Consider the following 15710-nt stretch of genomic DNA (forward strand, 5'->3'; position numbering starts at 1 on the left):
CACGTGCATTTACAACAAATCTCTCATTCACATGTGAGGTTCTTTTACATTGACTCAACTCTCTCTTCTATGTGAGTCATTTTACAAATCATAGAATGTCACGTATACAAGAGTTATACCAATAGCATTTTATCAAATTATGGGCAGGAACCAAAGTTTTATGAGAAAATATATAACTTACTTCTCTCATAAGATGACATATCTCCAAGAAATAATACTTAAAATATCTTGGGTCAAAAACGCGTGTTGTCCATGACAAAGGAAATAAAAAATTTTGGATTCTATGTTCCACATTTAACACGCATGGAGGAAATTGTCAATCTGTGCACCATAAATCTTACATCTTTATGTTGAACATAAATATACTGTTTAACGCATTAATAATTTTTGCTCGACAAAAAATATTCCAATCAAAATAAACATCACATATGATTGAAATAAATATCAATGGAGTAGTCAAAGCTCTCATTTTTAGGGACAAAAAATATATATTTATACTCAAAACCATATGTATACATAAAAAAACAAAACAATGTGTATACTCACAAAAATAAAACACATTATTGAAATAAATATTACACAAAAAACTTATCAATCTCAAATCTCAAAATAAATACCGCAATTGAGACCAATCTCCTTTTCACCAAAATCTTCATATCCAATAAAATCAAGTTTATAAAAATATAAACAACTCATAGTTGGACATAAAAAGACATGAATCTAGGATAAGTTCACACAAATTTAATCTTTAACTGCTTTGTTTTATAAATATGTAAATTAATGTCAAAGCAAAAGTCTCATCACTCCATCAAATATGCACACAATGTTGAAGTTCACACATAGCTCTATCACATGTCCATCTTTAACCTTTCTCTTTCTTATTTTTTTTTTTTTTTAATAATAAAAATTAAGTCCTTATGCTTCGACTTCCACTTTTGCAATCATAAACTAAAACATAAAGATGGCTACTTTGAACAAGCCGGTACAAAACCTAAATCCACAATTCAAGAAAAGCTATAGCTAAAACTGCCAAATAAACCATAAATGTATGGCAGATGCCAATATAGGGTTGAGAAGAATACAGAAGTATGGAGCAATTTACTACATGACACTAAATTCGGTCAGTCTTTATGAATTGATTGATGCACCCATTCTGCTCAGACCTATTCCATAACAGAATAATGGTCTGAGAATTATATAGGACCCCAAAAAATAGTCTAGGTAATAGAAAAAGCTTATTTCTTCTATTTTTATTTTTTTTTAGAAGTTTACGACAATCCATTATCAATTTGGACCTAGATTCAACAAATCCATTATCACCAGTAATCTCATACCACCCAAAACGCAAACAATCTACGATTCATAATCGAAAACAAAACCTACCCAAAAAAAAAAAAAGGGCGGCAGATTAAATGACTTTACGAGTATTTGGCACCAAAAATCAAGATTTTTCAAACGGTACACTTATATTACCCATAGCAGTAGTGGCGGCAAGAAATTCAAATCCACTACCGCCTCCACTCGAAATCAAATCTTGTTTGTTCACGATATTTTTCAGAAAAAAAAAAAAAAAAAAAAAAAAAAAAAAAAAAGGCTCTGATACCAATTGTTAGAATAAATCAATAATAAATATGATCTTTCTTCATAGCATATATAAATAAATCTAACAATGTTATACCTTCAATATTCTCATAACAAGCTTTCAATATCTAACTCCATCAATCTCCTGCCCAAACATATACTATAGAAGAAGACTGTGTTTTGTATGTGGAGAGAGACTATTACTCTCAACCCTAATTTTCACCTAATAACCTAATGAAGCTTAATGGGTAAACTTTACTTATATATAGGGGGTGAGAGTAAATGGCTTCCTCATGTGTCCACAAAATTGTCCCATCCCATTATGGGCATAAAACAAAACAAATGATTATCTTAGTCCACCCAAAAGGAATAAATACAACAAAAGACAACAAAACTCCTCATCTGTAAACATTTGAATTCAAATATTAATGGATCACACAGTTGTAGATAAAGTTATCTTTGTAGATAAACTTATCTCATAGATTAGTAGTAAGTTTAAATGTATTCTTATCTTGTAGATAAATGTACAGTTCAAATAAGTAATTCAGTTAGGTTGATTACTATAAACAGACATAGCCTCACTCAGTTGAGTAAGGCACAACAATCATTTTATATTCTATCATAGCCCCAAAACGGGCCTTTAAGAAATCATCAGGACTTCCAGATATCTCACTGGAAGTTTCCCCTCTTTCCTTCTAAGACAATCAAACAACCTCTCCTTCCCACTCCCTGAAATGCCAGCAAAGAAACAAGTGTTTTTGTAAGGATTAACAAACAAACTTGAGAGAGCTGGAAATTCCATCGGAACCCGATTAACTTTCTCCATAGAGGGGAAGAGAGAAGCCTCAGAAAAGATAAGAACATCATCTGCAAAGCAGAGATGAGAAAGCTTAATACCTTGACATTTTCGTGTCAAAGTGAAATTCAGACCCCAAGGCCGCTTCCTCCATAAGCTTTGAGAAAATTCACTCTGGATCCCAAAACTCCATAGGGAGATGGAGAATTTTGATCCAGATAGGAATAGACGATGGGGAAAGCTTCTTCAGTTGCATCCACATCTTACACGTGTACATTCATCTTCAAAACGACAAAATAGAGAGACCATTATCAAGGGAGAGAACCTCAATCTCACCATATTGGCTCCACATTGATCAACCAACTTCTTCACCAAGAAGAAAGGAAGTGGCTTGTCCAGGAATCAACCCACCAAGCTAGGGCTCCAGCAAGCAATACCCTTTTTCACAACTTCCACCCAAGGATTCACAACAACCCTTCCATTAGACTTAGTTGGCGCGTCAAATTAGAGCTTCCCCTAAACTTTTTTCCTTGTTGAACAAGCTTCTCCAATCTTGAACACCTTTACGTGGGCAACGTTACCTTAATATATTTTCATTTCAAAACTTCAAACGTAACCTTAAAACACAAAAACAACCACATAGAATCTCCCAAAACATCAACAACCATCATTTAATCAAAATCTTATCAGTAATAACTCAACAACTCTACTACTAAATGGAAAAATCGGATAAACACTTGCCTCTTAGAGTTTTCTTCAAGTTCTCCTCAAGCTTCTCTCAACTTTTCTTAGCCCACTCCCTCCCTCTCTCTCTCTCTCTCTCTCTCGTTTTAAACTGTGCCTTTGCCAAGTAAATTAGAATCCTCTCAAGTTCAAGTTAAGTTTCAGGAGTATTTTTGTGTTTTCACTTTTTGAATGACAAAAATAACTAACTAAATATTCTCTAGTTCAATAAACTAGAGATAATCATAATTCTTGTCAAGTGTGGCCTACAACCACCCTCTACAATAGTATTTTGCACCCCTCATGAATCTTGTGAGGGTGGTACTATAACTCTTGATATGAAATGGCTCGATCGAGGCCATAAATTACATTCACTATTATTATATTCCAAACTTCTAATACTAGACCCATACCTTACGTCCGGTCAAGTTCAAATCATAGCAATACATAGATATAAAATTATATATCAACTATAACTCAACTTATTTAATTAAACGGATCAAACCTTCTGAAAAACACTTAACAGATAATTATCATAGTTTATGCAGAATTAACGGATATTTAAATCTAAGCAAACAATCACCAAAAATAAGAACAATCACACACAAGGATTTTGGTGACGAAGAGGAAACCTTTTAGAAAACAATCTAAAAGTAAAACATTTCCCGTGCAGCCAAACCTAGGAAATCACCATCAAAAGATGTTCAAAGATTACAGATACTAGGAACACTTACAAACTAGTGGCGGAGCCAGACAATTCATATTAGGGATGCCGCTAAAATTCTTTTTGGCGTCCTAAAAATTTTCTTCACCCTAAAAATTTGTTCACATAATATATGCATCACAACAAAATATCTATAAAAGTTCATAAATATATGCTCAAATTGATATATTAGAAATGTAACATGTCGGCACTATATCAAAAAGACAGAAATACCAAAAAAAAAAAAAAAATGTCTAGAACTGCATTTTATGATCTCTTAGAAGTACAAAATCATCAAGTATCAAATCTAAATTGAAGCTCTCAGCAATTTCCCTTTCAATATAGAGAACTAAAGTATTTGCAAGAAAATCATGCTCCATTTTGTTGCGAAGTTGTGTTTTAACAATTTTCATTGCTGAAAATGCTCGTTCGGTAGTTGCTATAGACACTAAAATGGTCAAAATAAGACGAATCAATATATCAATAAGATAGTATGTCTTTGATTTTTCTGTCTTTGCCAATCATTGGCATAATTCTGCAATGGAAGACAAATTTTGTAATGTCGGATCAGCAAGCACATCAAATTCAAAATACCTCAACTGATATCTCAAATTAATTTTATCCTGCTCAGAAAAATCAAGAGGATAATACTTCTCCACAAGGATACATTTATCGTTAATTTCAAATGATTTATAAGCATTCTTTTTAATCCAATAAGTGTCAAAAGTTCCAAAGCTAACCGGTGACTGCTGCAAAATTAATCGCAAACAGGTTTAGTGGGTTGAGTTTTTCTTCCTGGAAACCAATAAACGACTTGTAACCTTTTGTACCGATGGAGAATTTTTTGCCAACAGTGCCACTTCATTGGAGAAAATTACTAAAAACCTCTTCTCTGTGCTTTATATCCAAGAATATTTGTCTTCCATTTTCATTTTGCCTTCGAAAACCTCACGTTATGGCTCAGATGGGGTGTTGTGGGTAGGAAAAAAGAAAAAAAAAAAAAAAAATAGATCTTCACGGCACCCCCAAAGACCAACATGGCTCCGCCACTGTTACAAACCGATACAAGACCTTGACTATGTAAAATCGACAAGCCTCCAACTCGTGTCCTCGCTCATAATCTTCTTCGTCGTGATTCTCCTTTACTAGATCCTTCCGATAGACTTCCCAATAAAGCGCACAATCAAACTAAAAAAAATCCTCTACGAGAAGCAATTTGGCTCTCGACAAATATTCTCTCTCAGTATAGGCTCTCACGAAACCTAGTCTCTAATTTCGTACATCTCTCTCTTAAATGAGATGTATATATATTGCACACCAAATCCCTAGACACCGACACACTTAAAATCGCGTTTTGTGACGTAACACTTACGGGGTGTTCGAACATGTTAGTGGGCTGTCCGGACAGAGCCTTGCGGAGGATAGAAACTGAGTTTTTGGAACTGCTGTCCAGACAGGGGGAGGGCCTGTCCGGACAGGGCATGCAGTGGGTGAAACATGCATTCTGTAAATGATGTCCGGCATTGATCAACAGCTTCAATCAATTAACGTTTGTGGTCAGATTGAGCTGAAACTTTGTAAGGATGTCAATGACACGTGAATCCTCATTGTGAACGGTGGAGATTGAATTATGAGTATTCTATATCAGTGTTTGAGCCCATGGACAATAGCATTTGCATTTTGGAACCGAATTAAGCCAACAAAAATACCAACACTTTTAACCCTAATTTTCTAATTTTATATTAAGTTCGTATCAAATTCTCAAGTTTATGTCAAAACTTGTTATCCATTATATCGCGTATCAAGTTTAGGTTATGTCCAAACATTAATATAAAACTAAATAAATTAATCCTAACTTGACCCGTTTAATTAAAAAAGTTTAATTTATCAACTCTAACCCATTAATTTCGAATCGAATTAGCAACTCGTCCCAAAAATTACCGACCATAGTTGGAGCCACAAAATTTACTAAAATTAGAAATGTGCTTGCAAAAAGACATCAAGCAGGTATATGAAACATTTAAGTGTACACTCGAGCAATCTTCCATTATATTTACGAACCTGAGCAGGTCTCAAAGCTCTCCAATGCCCCAATTAAATCCGTTTCAGGGGAATCATATTTCCTCTCAAAAGGAGAGAGAAGAATACACAGCAAACGTCCATCAATCCCCCACCAGGCCTCAACAGAGCTGGCGTATGCCTATTTCATAAACAGTAACACCCACAAACGTCAATTCTTCAAATTCAAATCCCTTTCAGAAACGTTGGAGCTGGAGGACCTTACACGTGCAAGCCTACCATGGCCGAAATGAATGACCCTAGAGTCGGACGCTAGCTGCGCTATCTTTTACACAAGGACCTACGCACACATGCAGACAAATAGCTGTAAACTCTGATTTAATTGAAGGAAAATACATATTTTTTACACGTGGAGGACAGTTGATGGATATATCAGCATGGAATCTGAGAAACGTTTCAACAGTGTTTTTTGGTAACTCTTCATTTGTCAGACATCTCTCATCTCTTGTCGCTCCCATTTCAGTTTTCAGTTTTCAGTTTCAAGTTCCAATACCAAATCTTTAATGGTTCATTCACATGGATAACTACAAAAATAAAGGGTGTTAAATAAAAATTGAATTAAATTAATATTAATGCAAACCTGAGGCAGGGATTTAGATAGTAGTACAAAACTTCCATTTTCTTTTTTTTTTTTCTTTTCTTCTTTTTTGGTTTTCTTTTTTCCGGATTTCATATTCAAATGGGAAAAAAGAAGAGGGCCACGAATATATGATGAACTTAATTAAAAGTCTTCACACGAAAGACCAGTTTACGAAAGAAAATGCAAGGCAATGGAGAGTGCTCTCGTCCGCAGCAAGGACTTTCCATGCAATTGCTTGTTCGTATGAAACATGGCGCCCCATTGTTGACATGCAGATTCCACCCGGCAAGTAAGTGAATCCCTGTTATCATCAATCCCATTCAGAATTATTAATACAAACAGACTTTTCTATCAATATGTTACAACTCAGAAAGATTTGGAACAGATTGTGTCTAAAAGAACAAATTTTCATTCACAAGTTACCTGTTGCATTAGCTTGGCAAAGTCGGCGCACAACGCCTTGCGACCAGACTCGTCGAAGATTTTGTCGAGCGTGATGTCCTGGAGCGCGACTAGGGTTGTTTCCAACATGTCGAGCCCTGCCTGGTTTGCGAAGACGAAAACTGGCAGCGACTGCAACGCCAATTAAAATTCAGATTTAGTAAAACGTTTCTGTAATTTGTTTAGATCAAGCAATGTCATTGCATATACTAACAAAAATGTGTGTTGTGTACCTTTAGTGAACAGCACAAAATGGCATCCTGGTGACTCCATAAATGTTTCAAGACCGAATCACCACCCAGAGAATCAGATCTCAGCAGTTCTGCCCCTAAATGGTAACTGAAGAAAAGAAAAAAAAAAAAAGAGAAATATAAGAATATAATTAACAAGCTTGTACAGAAAATATTGGAATGGCATATATTATGCTTTTTGCATGCAACAGGATTCAAATATGAAATCATCAACTTTATGGCATTCAATGGATTCCACACAGCCAACAAACATGGTGCCATATATCCCAATTGCAGCAGAACTTACCTATAGCTCTGGCAGATCCAGTGAGCAAGCGTAAGAGCCTCTGGAGAGCCAGGAGAAAGCTTTGGTCCCACAGCTGGGCTCAATCCTGCTGGTGATATCGCCATAGCAACCCTCTGGACAGAGGAAATAACACTTCGGACGTACTGGCGTGCCATGGTAGCAACATTGTCCTGTAGGCTGCTATCGAATGGAAACTGGAAAGCAATAGTCAACACTGATCGATAGTTATGACTCGATGGAGCATCTCCCACAGCATTGTTTGTAGCTGGCCCCACTTCAAGGCTGGATGTCAGATCTAGGGTGCGATGTGTTGTCAAGGAATCCTTTGCATCACACTGTATAATGATATCAGTTATTATAATGGGGAAAAGTACTACATAAACATGGATTTCAGTAATGCTCAAGGCTAACATCTTGAATTTGATGCACATATGAACGCTGCTCAAATAGAAATGCATGGGGATTTAAACAGCAAAACTCTTGTAATAATTCCATGATGTAAATGATTCGTGTATCAGTTCTAACAGAAGGAAATTCTTTAATTTCTTCAGTCCAAAGAGAAATTGGACATGTATTCTTAACTATAGCCAAAAATTTAAATAGAGTTTTACAATTAACTTTAATTGATAGGCCATTAAAAATGAAAACTACAGGATTTTTCAGGTATAGCACAGAGAAACTCAACTGTTTTTGAATCCAATGGAATAATACGGAAACCAGAGGGCAGCAATGGAGCATCATCTGGAAACATTTCATCAATCGGAGCAAATACAAGTTCAGAACAGGCTCCCACAGCATTCTCATCAATTCCACTACATATCTGCCAAAGAAATTAGGGCACTTAAGTATGATCACAAGCATCAAGCAGATAAGAATCCTTCTAACTAGGACAACCAGAAAACAGGATAAAACATTTTGACGATCTTCTCAAGTTACCTAACATTCGGTACAAAAATATAAGGGAAAATCATACACCAGAATTTTAGATATATATATGTTCCACGGGAGGTAGACTAATTGTCTAATTCCCAACACACACACAAAACGCACATACAGAAGTTCCAAGTTCACCCACTACAGGAAAGAGGTCAACTTAAAAGACCTTTAACTAAATGCATATAGAAGACAGTTCCAATTGAGAAATGGTAAAGCTTAAAAAAACAAGTAAAAGGTTCAGAAAAAACACCTGCAAAAGATGAATGTCCCTTGATGCAAAAGCATCTTCTTGAGGAAGAGAATGGCCTTCAAGTCGAATAACCTCAAGAACCTGGCATGCAAACCAAGAGTTAGCAAGAAGCAGCATCTTTAATATATGTTTTAATAATCGGACTACAGATAATTGGATTTTCTCCTAGAAAAAGGAACCTCCAAGTGGGGAAAATAAAATATCCCTGATTATTAGTCAAAATGCCTTTGCAAGAAAAAGAGGTTGCAGAGACAGCAACTACCATTAGAAAACATACCTCTTCATGTTCTATTGTGTGGCCAAGAGGCATGATAATTTGGCTCCCAGTAAACCTTGTAGGTCTCATCCCTGGATAAGCGTACGAGCCTGCTTTTAGTGATGCAGCAGAATAGGCATCAACATTGAAATCTGCCCACTCTGAGCGGTGCTCCCTCAAGAAGCGAACCAGCACGGCAGGAGGGACATTCTGGCAAGAAACATGAAAAACACAACCTGGTTAAATAAATGCAGAAATGCTACATGAAACTGGCATCCTCCAAGAATTCAAGAATTTAAGATTAATATTGATTTCCATATTCATGATGGGCATTTTTCCAAATCTTTTACTCAGTTAATAGAGCATCAACTGGGTAAAAGATTGGCTTTCGCCACCAAAAATATCCAAAGATATAAAAGATTACGTCAAAGTATCAAAGAAAATAGGCTTCATCCAAATTCAAAGATCAGAGTTCAATATCACACAAATATAGCCAGGTTCTGATTCCAACCAATGAAGTAAAGTTCTAAAAATTTGATTATAGATAATCATACATATTTCTTTGTTCCGCGGCTTGCTAGAGATTTGACAACATTTAGTCAACAACAATTACATGCTACAACATATATATATATACACCAATCTAAAAGTTTGATACCCATGGGAGGCAGTTTCTATACTTACTTGGAGTAGCATGGAAGCCTTTGCACAGAGAACTCCTCCAACAAATGCAAGGGAATTAGCAGGATTAGAAGTGGTGCTCAAGTTTTTGGTTGAATTAAGAGCAATAATAACATCTTCAGCACCATCACAGTTCATCAATGACCAGCCATCATCATTGAATCCATTGACAGCATCATTGAAGCCTCTGCAACCAAAAAAAAAAAAAACAGAGAATTCAATAGTGTCTACAAAGAAACACACACAATGAACAGCCAAATACACTCAAACTGAGGAACATGTCTTTCAAAACGATACTGCTTAAATGCCAGAGAGAAACCAAGGAAAAAGATAACTGAACAACTACCTGTTCAATCTTTGGCTAAAAGTTCGCAGAACAGCCGGCTGCCTGCCCAAACCATATACAACCTCACCACTTGTCTCCTGGGCTATTTGCCTGATATAGCGCAGTGCCTTCAAAGAAACCAACTAGTCAGTACCTCCTACATTTTTTTATTTTTAGTTTGGCTTGGGGTAATTTCCGTTGTCCTAGAAGAATTGAATCAAACTCCACAATCAGAAGGAAACCCAACTTATTAGACCAACCACACTCTACTCACCGCAATAGTCATTTTCTGGGCTACCACTTTTGATGATTCATAAAGCGGTCTCAGCACTTCTGGCACACTCCATGCCTGAGATAGGATATAAGGAATTAATTTCTTTTCCCTGAGATTAGAAGATACGAACAATCCAATTGTCAAAAGTCAAACCTCAAGATTCAAGTGGTCAACAATATGGATTATTGACCCCCCACCCTCACAGGGCCGAATCAGATAGCCACTAGGAAGCATTTCAGCTCTCACAAATTGAGCAGCAGCTGCTGCATTTGGGCCAGCACCAGAACCAGACAGAGATCTCTCACAAACCTTGAGATATAGGCAACACAAAACACATAAAGAGCATATTACATCAGCACTGACTCACATTATGTCATAATGTACTTATGTACTTAAATTAAAGAAACAAAAATGCTTACCACAAGACTGCCATTGTCTAAACTTGTAGTGTATCTTAAAGTCCAAAAATCACGTGCAGGAGCCAGTGTTGTCGGAGCATACGTCTGAAGTAATTTTTATGTTATCCTCCAAAGAGCAAGTTTCATTTGTAGATAAAGAGAAATATAGAGTTACAACAATTTGTATTCACCTGAGTGTAAACAAGTTCAATTGTTCCTCCATTTCCAGCTGGAAACATGGTGAAAACCTCAAGGCTCCGACAGTCCCGGAACCATGATGGACGATCTTTTAGGATCTCTGCTATCTGTTAAGAATTTTGTGAATAAATACATCAAACTCAAATAGCTCATCACCCTAATCTGTTAAAATAAAAATAAAAAATAAAAAATAAAAAAAACTACCTACTTGAAATGACATGAACCATCTTGATCTTTTAACTGATACTAATAATAAGCTTACCTTTGTAGGTTCTAAACTCACAAGACCGCAGGCTCGAGCTGCCACTCCACTGCAACTTTGTGAAATGGCAAAGATCCCAACCGAATCCGGACCAGGCTGACAAACAGAATTAAATGACTGGCTCAATAATTCAGCTTCAGGATGGGAGAAAGATGAAGTTTCACTTTTGCACAAACAAAGCTCAAAAATGAAAAGACTAAATCCAGTACTTCTTGCATAAAAGAATTAATGTATTTCATTTAAGAAAATAAAAACCTTCATCCCAGGCATCTGGACCCAATCAACAGCAGTTCCTGTAGCCTTTGAGAGGAACTCTGCCAAGGTCTCCTCCGCAATGGAGAGGAGTCTGCCAACAATAATTTAAAAAAAAAAAAAAAAAAAAAAAGAATCATTAACAGCATAAAAAAAATAAAGACTTAAATTACTTGAAAACGTGAAGAAAATAGAAAGCTCATGGCCGTTTGTATTTGAGATTACCCAGCAGGGTTATTAGCATCTCTCAGAGAATGCTGAGGAGTGGTAGCCACGGAATCACAGCTTGCATCAGTAGTTGCCACTGACGCCTGCAGAAGAATCAACTAAATGTTAAGAAATTTTACCGAATAATGAAAATCAAAACCATACCACTTAATTACTTTGCACCGTAGTAGGTACACTAACTCCCTCAAGGCTACAAAACCTGCAAGTGCTATTAATGTCCTCCAAACATCTTAATAGTGGCATCGTACAAACATAGCAAGAGTCAACAAAAAATAATACACACGCAAACAAACAGAGACAAAAAAACAAGTAGAGAAATAATTGGTTTGTATAAAACTATGGATAAAATTCTAAAAAATAATATATGTAGAATTTCAAAAGATTTGGCCCTACAATTCAGTCCTTTATTCTTCAAAGATAAAGACCATAACCACCAATAAATTGAAAGATTTAACTTCTCTTGAAGACACATTCTGCAATTTGAAATCCCAGATGATCATATACCCCGAAAATGATCCACCACAGAGAAACAAGTAGAGAAAGAATTTTAAAGCGAACAAGCACGTATGCTTACAGTTTGTAGTTGTTGCCGCATATACCCATTTTCGCATACAAGCTGCGAAACCTGCTTCTGCAGCCGATCATTCTCCTCCATCAATAGCTTGTTCATCGCTGACAATTTCCTGTTCACAGTCTGGAGCCGCGAAGCCTCTTTTCTCTGCTTCTCTCGGCACCTGCATAGTCAAACACCATTCTTTTTCAGACTCCCCACTCCCAGGCTCCTTTTAGCCTAAAACACCGTAAAAACCCCAAAACCACCATCCTTCTATAAAACAATTAACCGCTTCAATTTTTCAAAAACCCAATTGAGATTTTCTTTTAAAATGACCATATGATATAAAAAAAATAAAAAACAACACACTTAGAACGCCATAAGTATAAACATACGGCTCAAACTTTTGCACTCAAAAGGAAGAGATTCCAGAAAAAAGCTAAAGCAAAACATGAAACTCAACCAAATGAGCAAATGGATCATGGTGATACCTGCGATTCTGGAACCAGACTTTGATCTGCTTGGGGTCGATGTTGGAGAGAATGGGGCACTCCCGGATCAACTGCTGCCGGCGCAAAGAGCTGGGCTTGGGGCACTCGGCATAGACCCGCTCGAGCGCCTCGACCTGTTCGGCCGTGTACCTTACATACTTCCCAGAATCAAGGTGCCTGCCGATGCTCCCACTGCTGCTCTCCCTGTGCTGCTGAGCCACCATCGCCATTTTCTCTCAAGCCCCAATCAAGAAAAAAGAAAACCCGTTTGAGAGCTGATTTCTTGGTGGGTTTTGGTTTTGGTTTTAGGAGTTCGAGGCTAAAGATTCTTTGGCTTAGTAAAGTCCGTCTTGGTTTGCAGTGGGAACACTTGTGCTGCTTGTTGACGAAGGTGAAAGCCAAAATGTTAAAAGACTATATATGTATAATACAGACACAGATGAGGTCTGAATCTTTATAAAAGCCTTCAGCTATTGGATGGTGGAAGCTGTAAGAACAAACTCCTATAAAGAAAAACAAAAACAAAAACAAAAAAAACGCTTCTCAAAACTTCCCACAAATAGACCCAGAACACCTCCAACTTTCTATCTCCCAAAAGGAAACTCTTTCCCCTGAAAACGAACAAAACCCACTGGTTTCTCCAAGACCCGGATGCCAATCTTGGCGTTTTTCAACTAAATCTAAAAGAAAAAATTCTCACAGACCCTCCAATGAACCTGGTAAAAGCTTTTATTTCAGCTTGATCACAGAGCGAGGCACAGGTAGAAGAAGAAGAAGATGCAGAGAGGTTGAAACCACGGAGAAAAAGAAAAGAAAGCAACGGCTCTCTCTCTCTTCGGCCAAGAGAGCCAGTGGCTGAAGCATCAGAGATGGCTGAGTCATAATATGCAAGCGAGGAGGAGAAGAGAGTGTGAAACCCTAATCATGACGACAACCTACTGTGAAAAAAACGGAAGGTAGAAGACTCTGGGAGGGCTATTTCAGAGAGAAAGAAAGAAAGCAAAAAGACAGTGATCTGAGATGAGCTGAAACAGTGGGAATAAGAGAGAGAAAGAAAGAGAGAGAGAGAGAGAGCATTTGCACGCAAATCGACGAACATAGCAGGCATATAATAGTTTCTTTATAATTATCGGCGCATTTACGTCCTTGTCCCTAGTGTTTCTTCGAATTGACGTCTTAGACCAAAATGTCACACAGTCGCTCGCAGGCTGATCGCCCTCGGTCAATTAACCGAATCTATATCGGCAGGACAAGTTTTTTATTATTATTTATATTGCGCAAGATAACAATAAATATTTTTTTCTAAATTAATAATTTGAACCCTTTAATTTAATTAATTAAAATATCTACTACTTTTTGAACTGAAGTTTCTCTCAACAAACAAACTCCTGCTTTTCAACTAATTCTCTCTTTTTAACCGATAAGGGAAATTTTTTTTCTCTCACCCACCGTCCACCGGCATGTATGGCTTTTTTCAGTCTCTTTTTCTTTCTTTTTTTCTTTTTTTAATTACACGACAAAACAACATTAATAAATATTTTTCTCTTTTTTTTTTTTTTTTAAATCAATCTAACGATAATTTTAAAGTCATATTATTTTAATATTATATAATAATTCAATATATATATATTATTTATGCTATCACTTTAGAATGATGGGTCAAGTTCAAATTATTTTAGAATTACTTATAAACCTCGTCTTACTATATCTATTAATGTCTTTATAATTTAATTATTTTATGTGAGTTATTCATCTTCTCAATATTAAACTTGAATGTTATACATACCCGTTTTAATATATTCAGGTGTATTTAGTTTTTATATGCTAACATTTGATTTCTTGACTAATAAACAATCATTAATAAACATTGACTCTAGCATTTCTCTATTTTGCAGCCTTAAAAGTGATTCGAAAAATATTTTTTAGCGTTTAGTTCATATGGAAAATTACTAAATATTTTTATATTTTCATATAATTTTAGGAGGTGCGACAAAAAGAGAGATACCACAAAGAAAATGTGTGAAGAAAGAGGGTATAAAAATATATAAGGCATTCGGAGGCGAAATTGAGATATAGTGTAATTGTTGGTCTATATCACTTGTAATTTGGATGGACAATTATGATATAAACCTTATGAAAACCCACTTGCTCGGATAGGTAGGTGTTCAGGTTTTAATCCAAATATTTTAAGTTAAGCTTTCGTGTTAATTACAATATCATTTTGTTTAATAACTCTTTTAACCATCTTTAATATTGTAATTACAATTAACGATTTTGGTTATAAGATAAGCATCTCCCTCGTGTCCTAGTGGCTATGTTTGTTAATGTATTTTATGGGCTGTTTTTTGTTTTTTGTTTGAAAAAAATACTTTGTATTTTGATAAGTGGTTTGTGTTTGAATTGTTTATTAATATTTTTATTTTCTAGAGTTAAATTCACTTTACCCCTTGAAGTTTCAAGAGTTTTTCAATTCAAACCACAATACTTAAAATTGACAATGTTGTACCCTAATATTTCAACAATTTTTAATTCAGACCCTTCGTTACTGAATTTAAAAACTACTGAAATAAACCGAATTTAACCATATTTTCTAAAACAAAAAGTTCAACAACAGGAACCAATTTTTGTCATAATGAATAATTTCAAGTCACAATTAGAAAGTTTTCAAGGAATAGCTCAATTGAGCGGAAACAATTTGAATCTTCCTCCAATTTCCTTTTCATTGTAATAAGATGTAAAAATAAAAGGTCAAAAAAAAACAATAAATGCCAATTGGGAGAGGAAAACATGCAAGACTATTATTGACGACATAAACATATGCCCTTATATCTAGAAGTAAGAAATGGTTGAACACTTTGACCGTATTAGTGAATGAGGTCATCCTGGCCGTGGGATGTACAAGAACAGAACACTAACATTAAAAAACCGGTCAACGTCATAAATATTTGAGCACAAAAGAAAAAAGGAAAATAAAAAATGCAATTATGTATTAGTGTCAGATTTTAATGCGAAAAATATGGAGAATCAGATTTTTTCCTTTTGTACAATTCATATCCAACCTTTTTTCCCCGTAATAAGGGCATAAATGCAACTGACTCAACCTGGACTTCTTCACTGCCTGCCTTTTACACTTTTTTTCTTTTCTTTTTTCTTTTAAAAAAAAAAT

General features: G+C 35.8%; 1 protein-coding gene across 1 annotated transcript; it reads right to left on the bottom strand.

Moving 5' to 3' along the window:
• Positions 1-6424: 6424 nt before the first annotated feature.
• Positions 6425-13077, bottom strand: LOC132164023 (homeobox-leucine zipper protein REVOLUTA; the record flags this gene model as incomplete). Its single annotated transcript, XM_059574430.1, is given in 18 exon segments — positions 6425-6763; positions 6886-7035; positions 7137-7242; positions 7441-7775; positions 8126-8260; positions 8627-8707; positions 8904-9092; positions 9567-9750; positions 9910-10016; positions 10163-10237; positions 10316-10471; positions 10582-10665; positions 10752-10865; positions 11021-11116; positions 11276-11366; positions 11498-11583; positions 12075-12234; positions 12545-13077. Coding segments are annotated over 18 exon segments (2529 nt in total). The 3' UTR covers positions 6425-6613.
• Between the last annotated feature and the right edge of the window lie 2633 nt (positions 13078-15710).

Source organism: Corylus avellana, chromosome ca10 (genome assembly GCF_901000735.1).
Source record: "Corylus avellana chromosome ca10, CavTom2PMs-1.0".
NCBI lineage: Eukaryota > Viridiplantae > Streptophyta > Magnoliopsida > Fagales > Betulaceae > Corylus > Corylus avellana.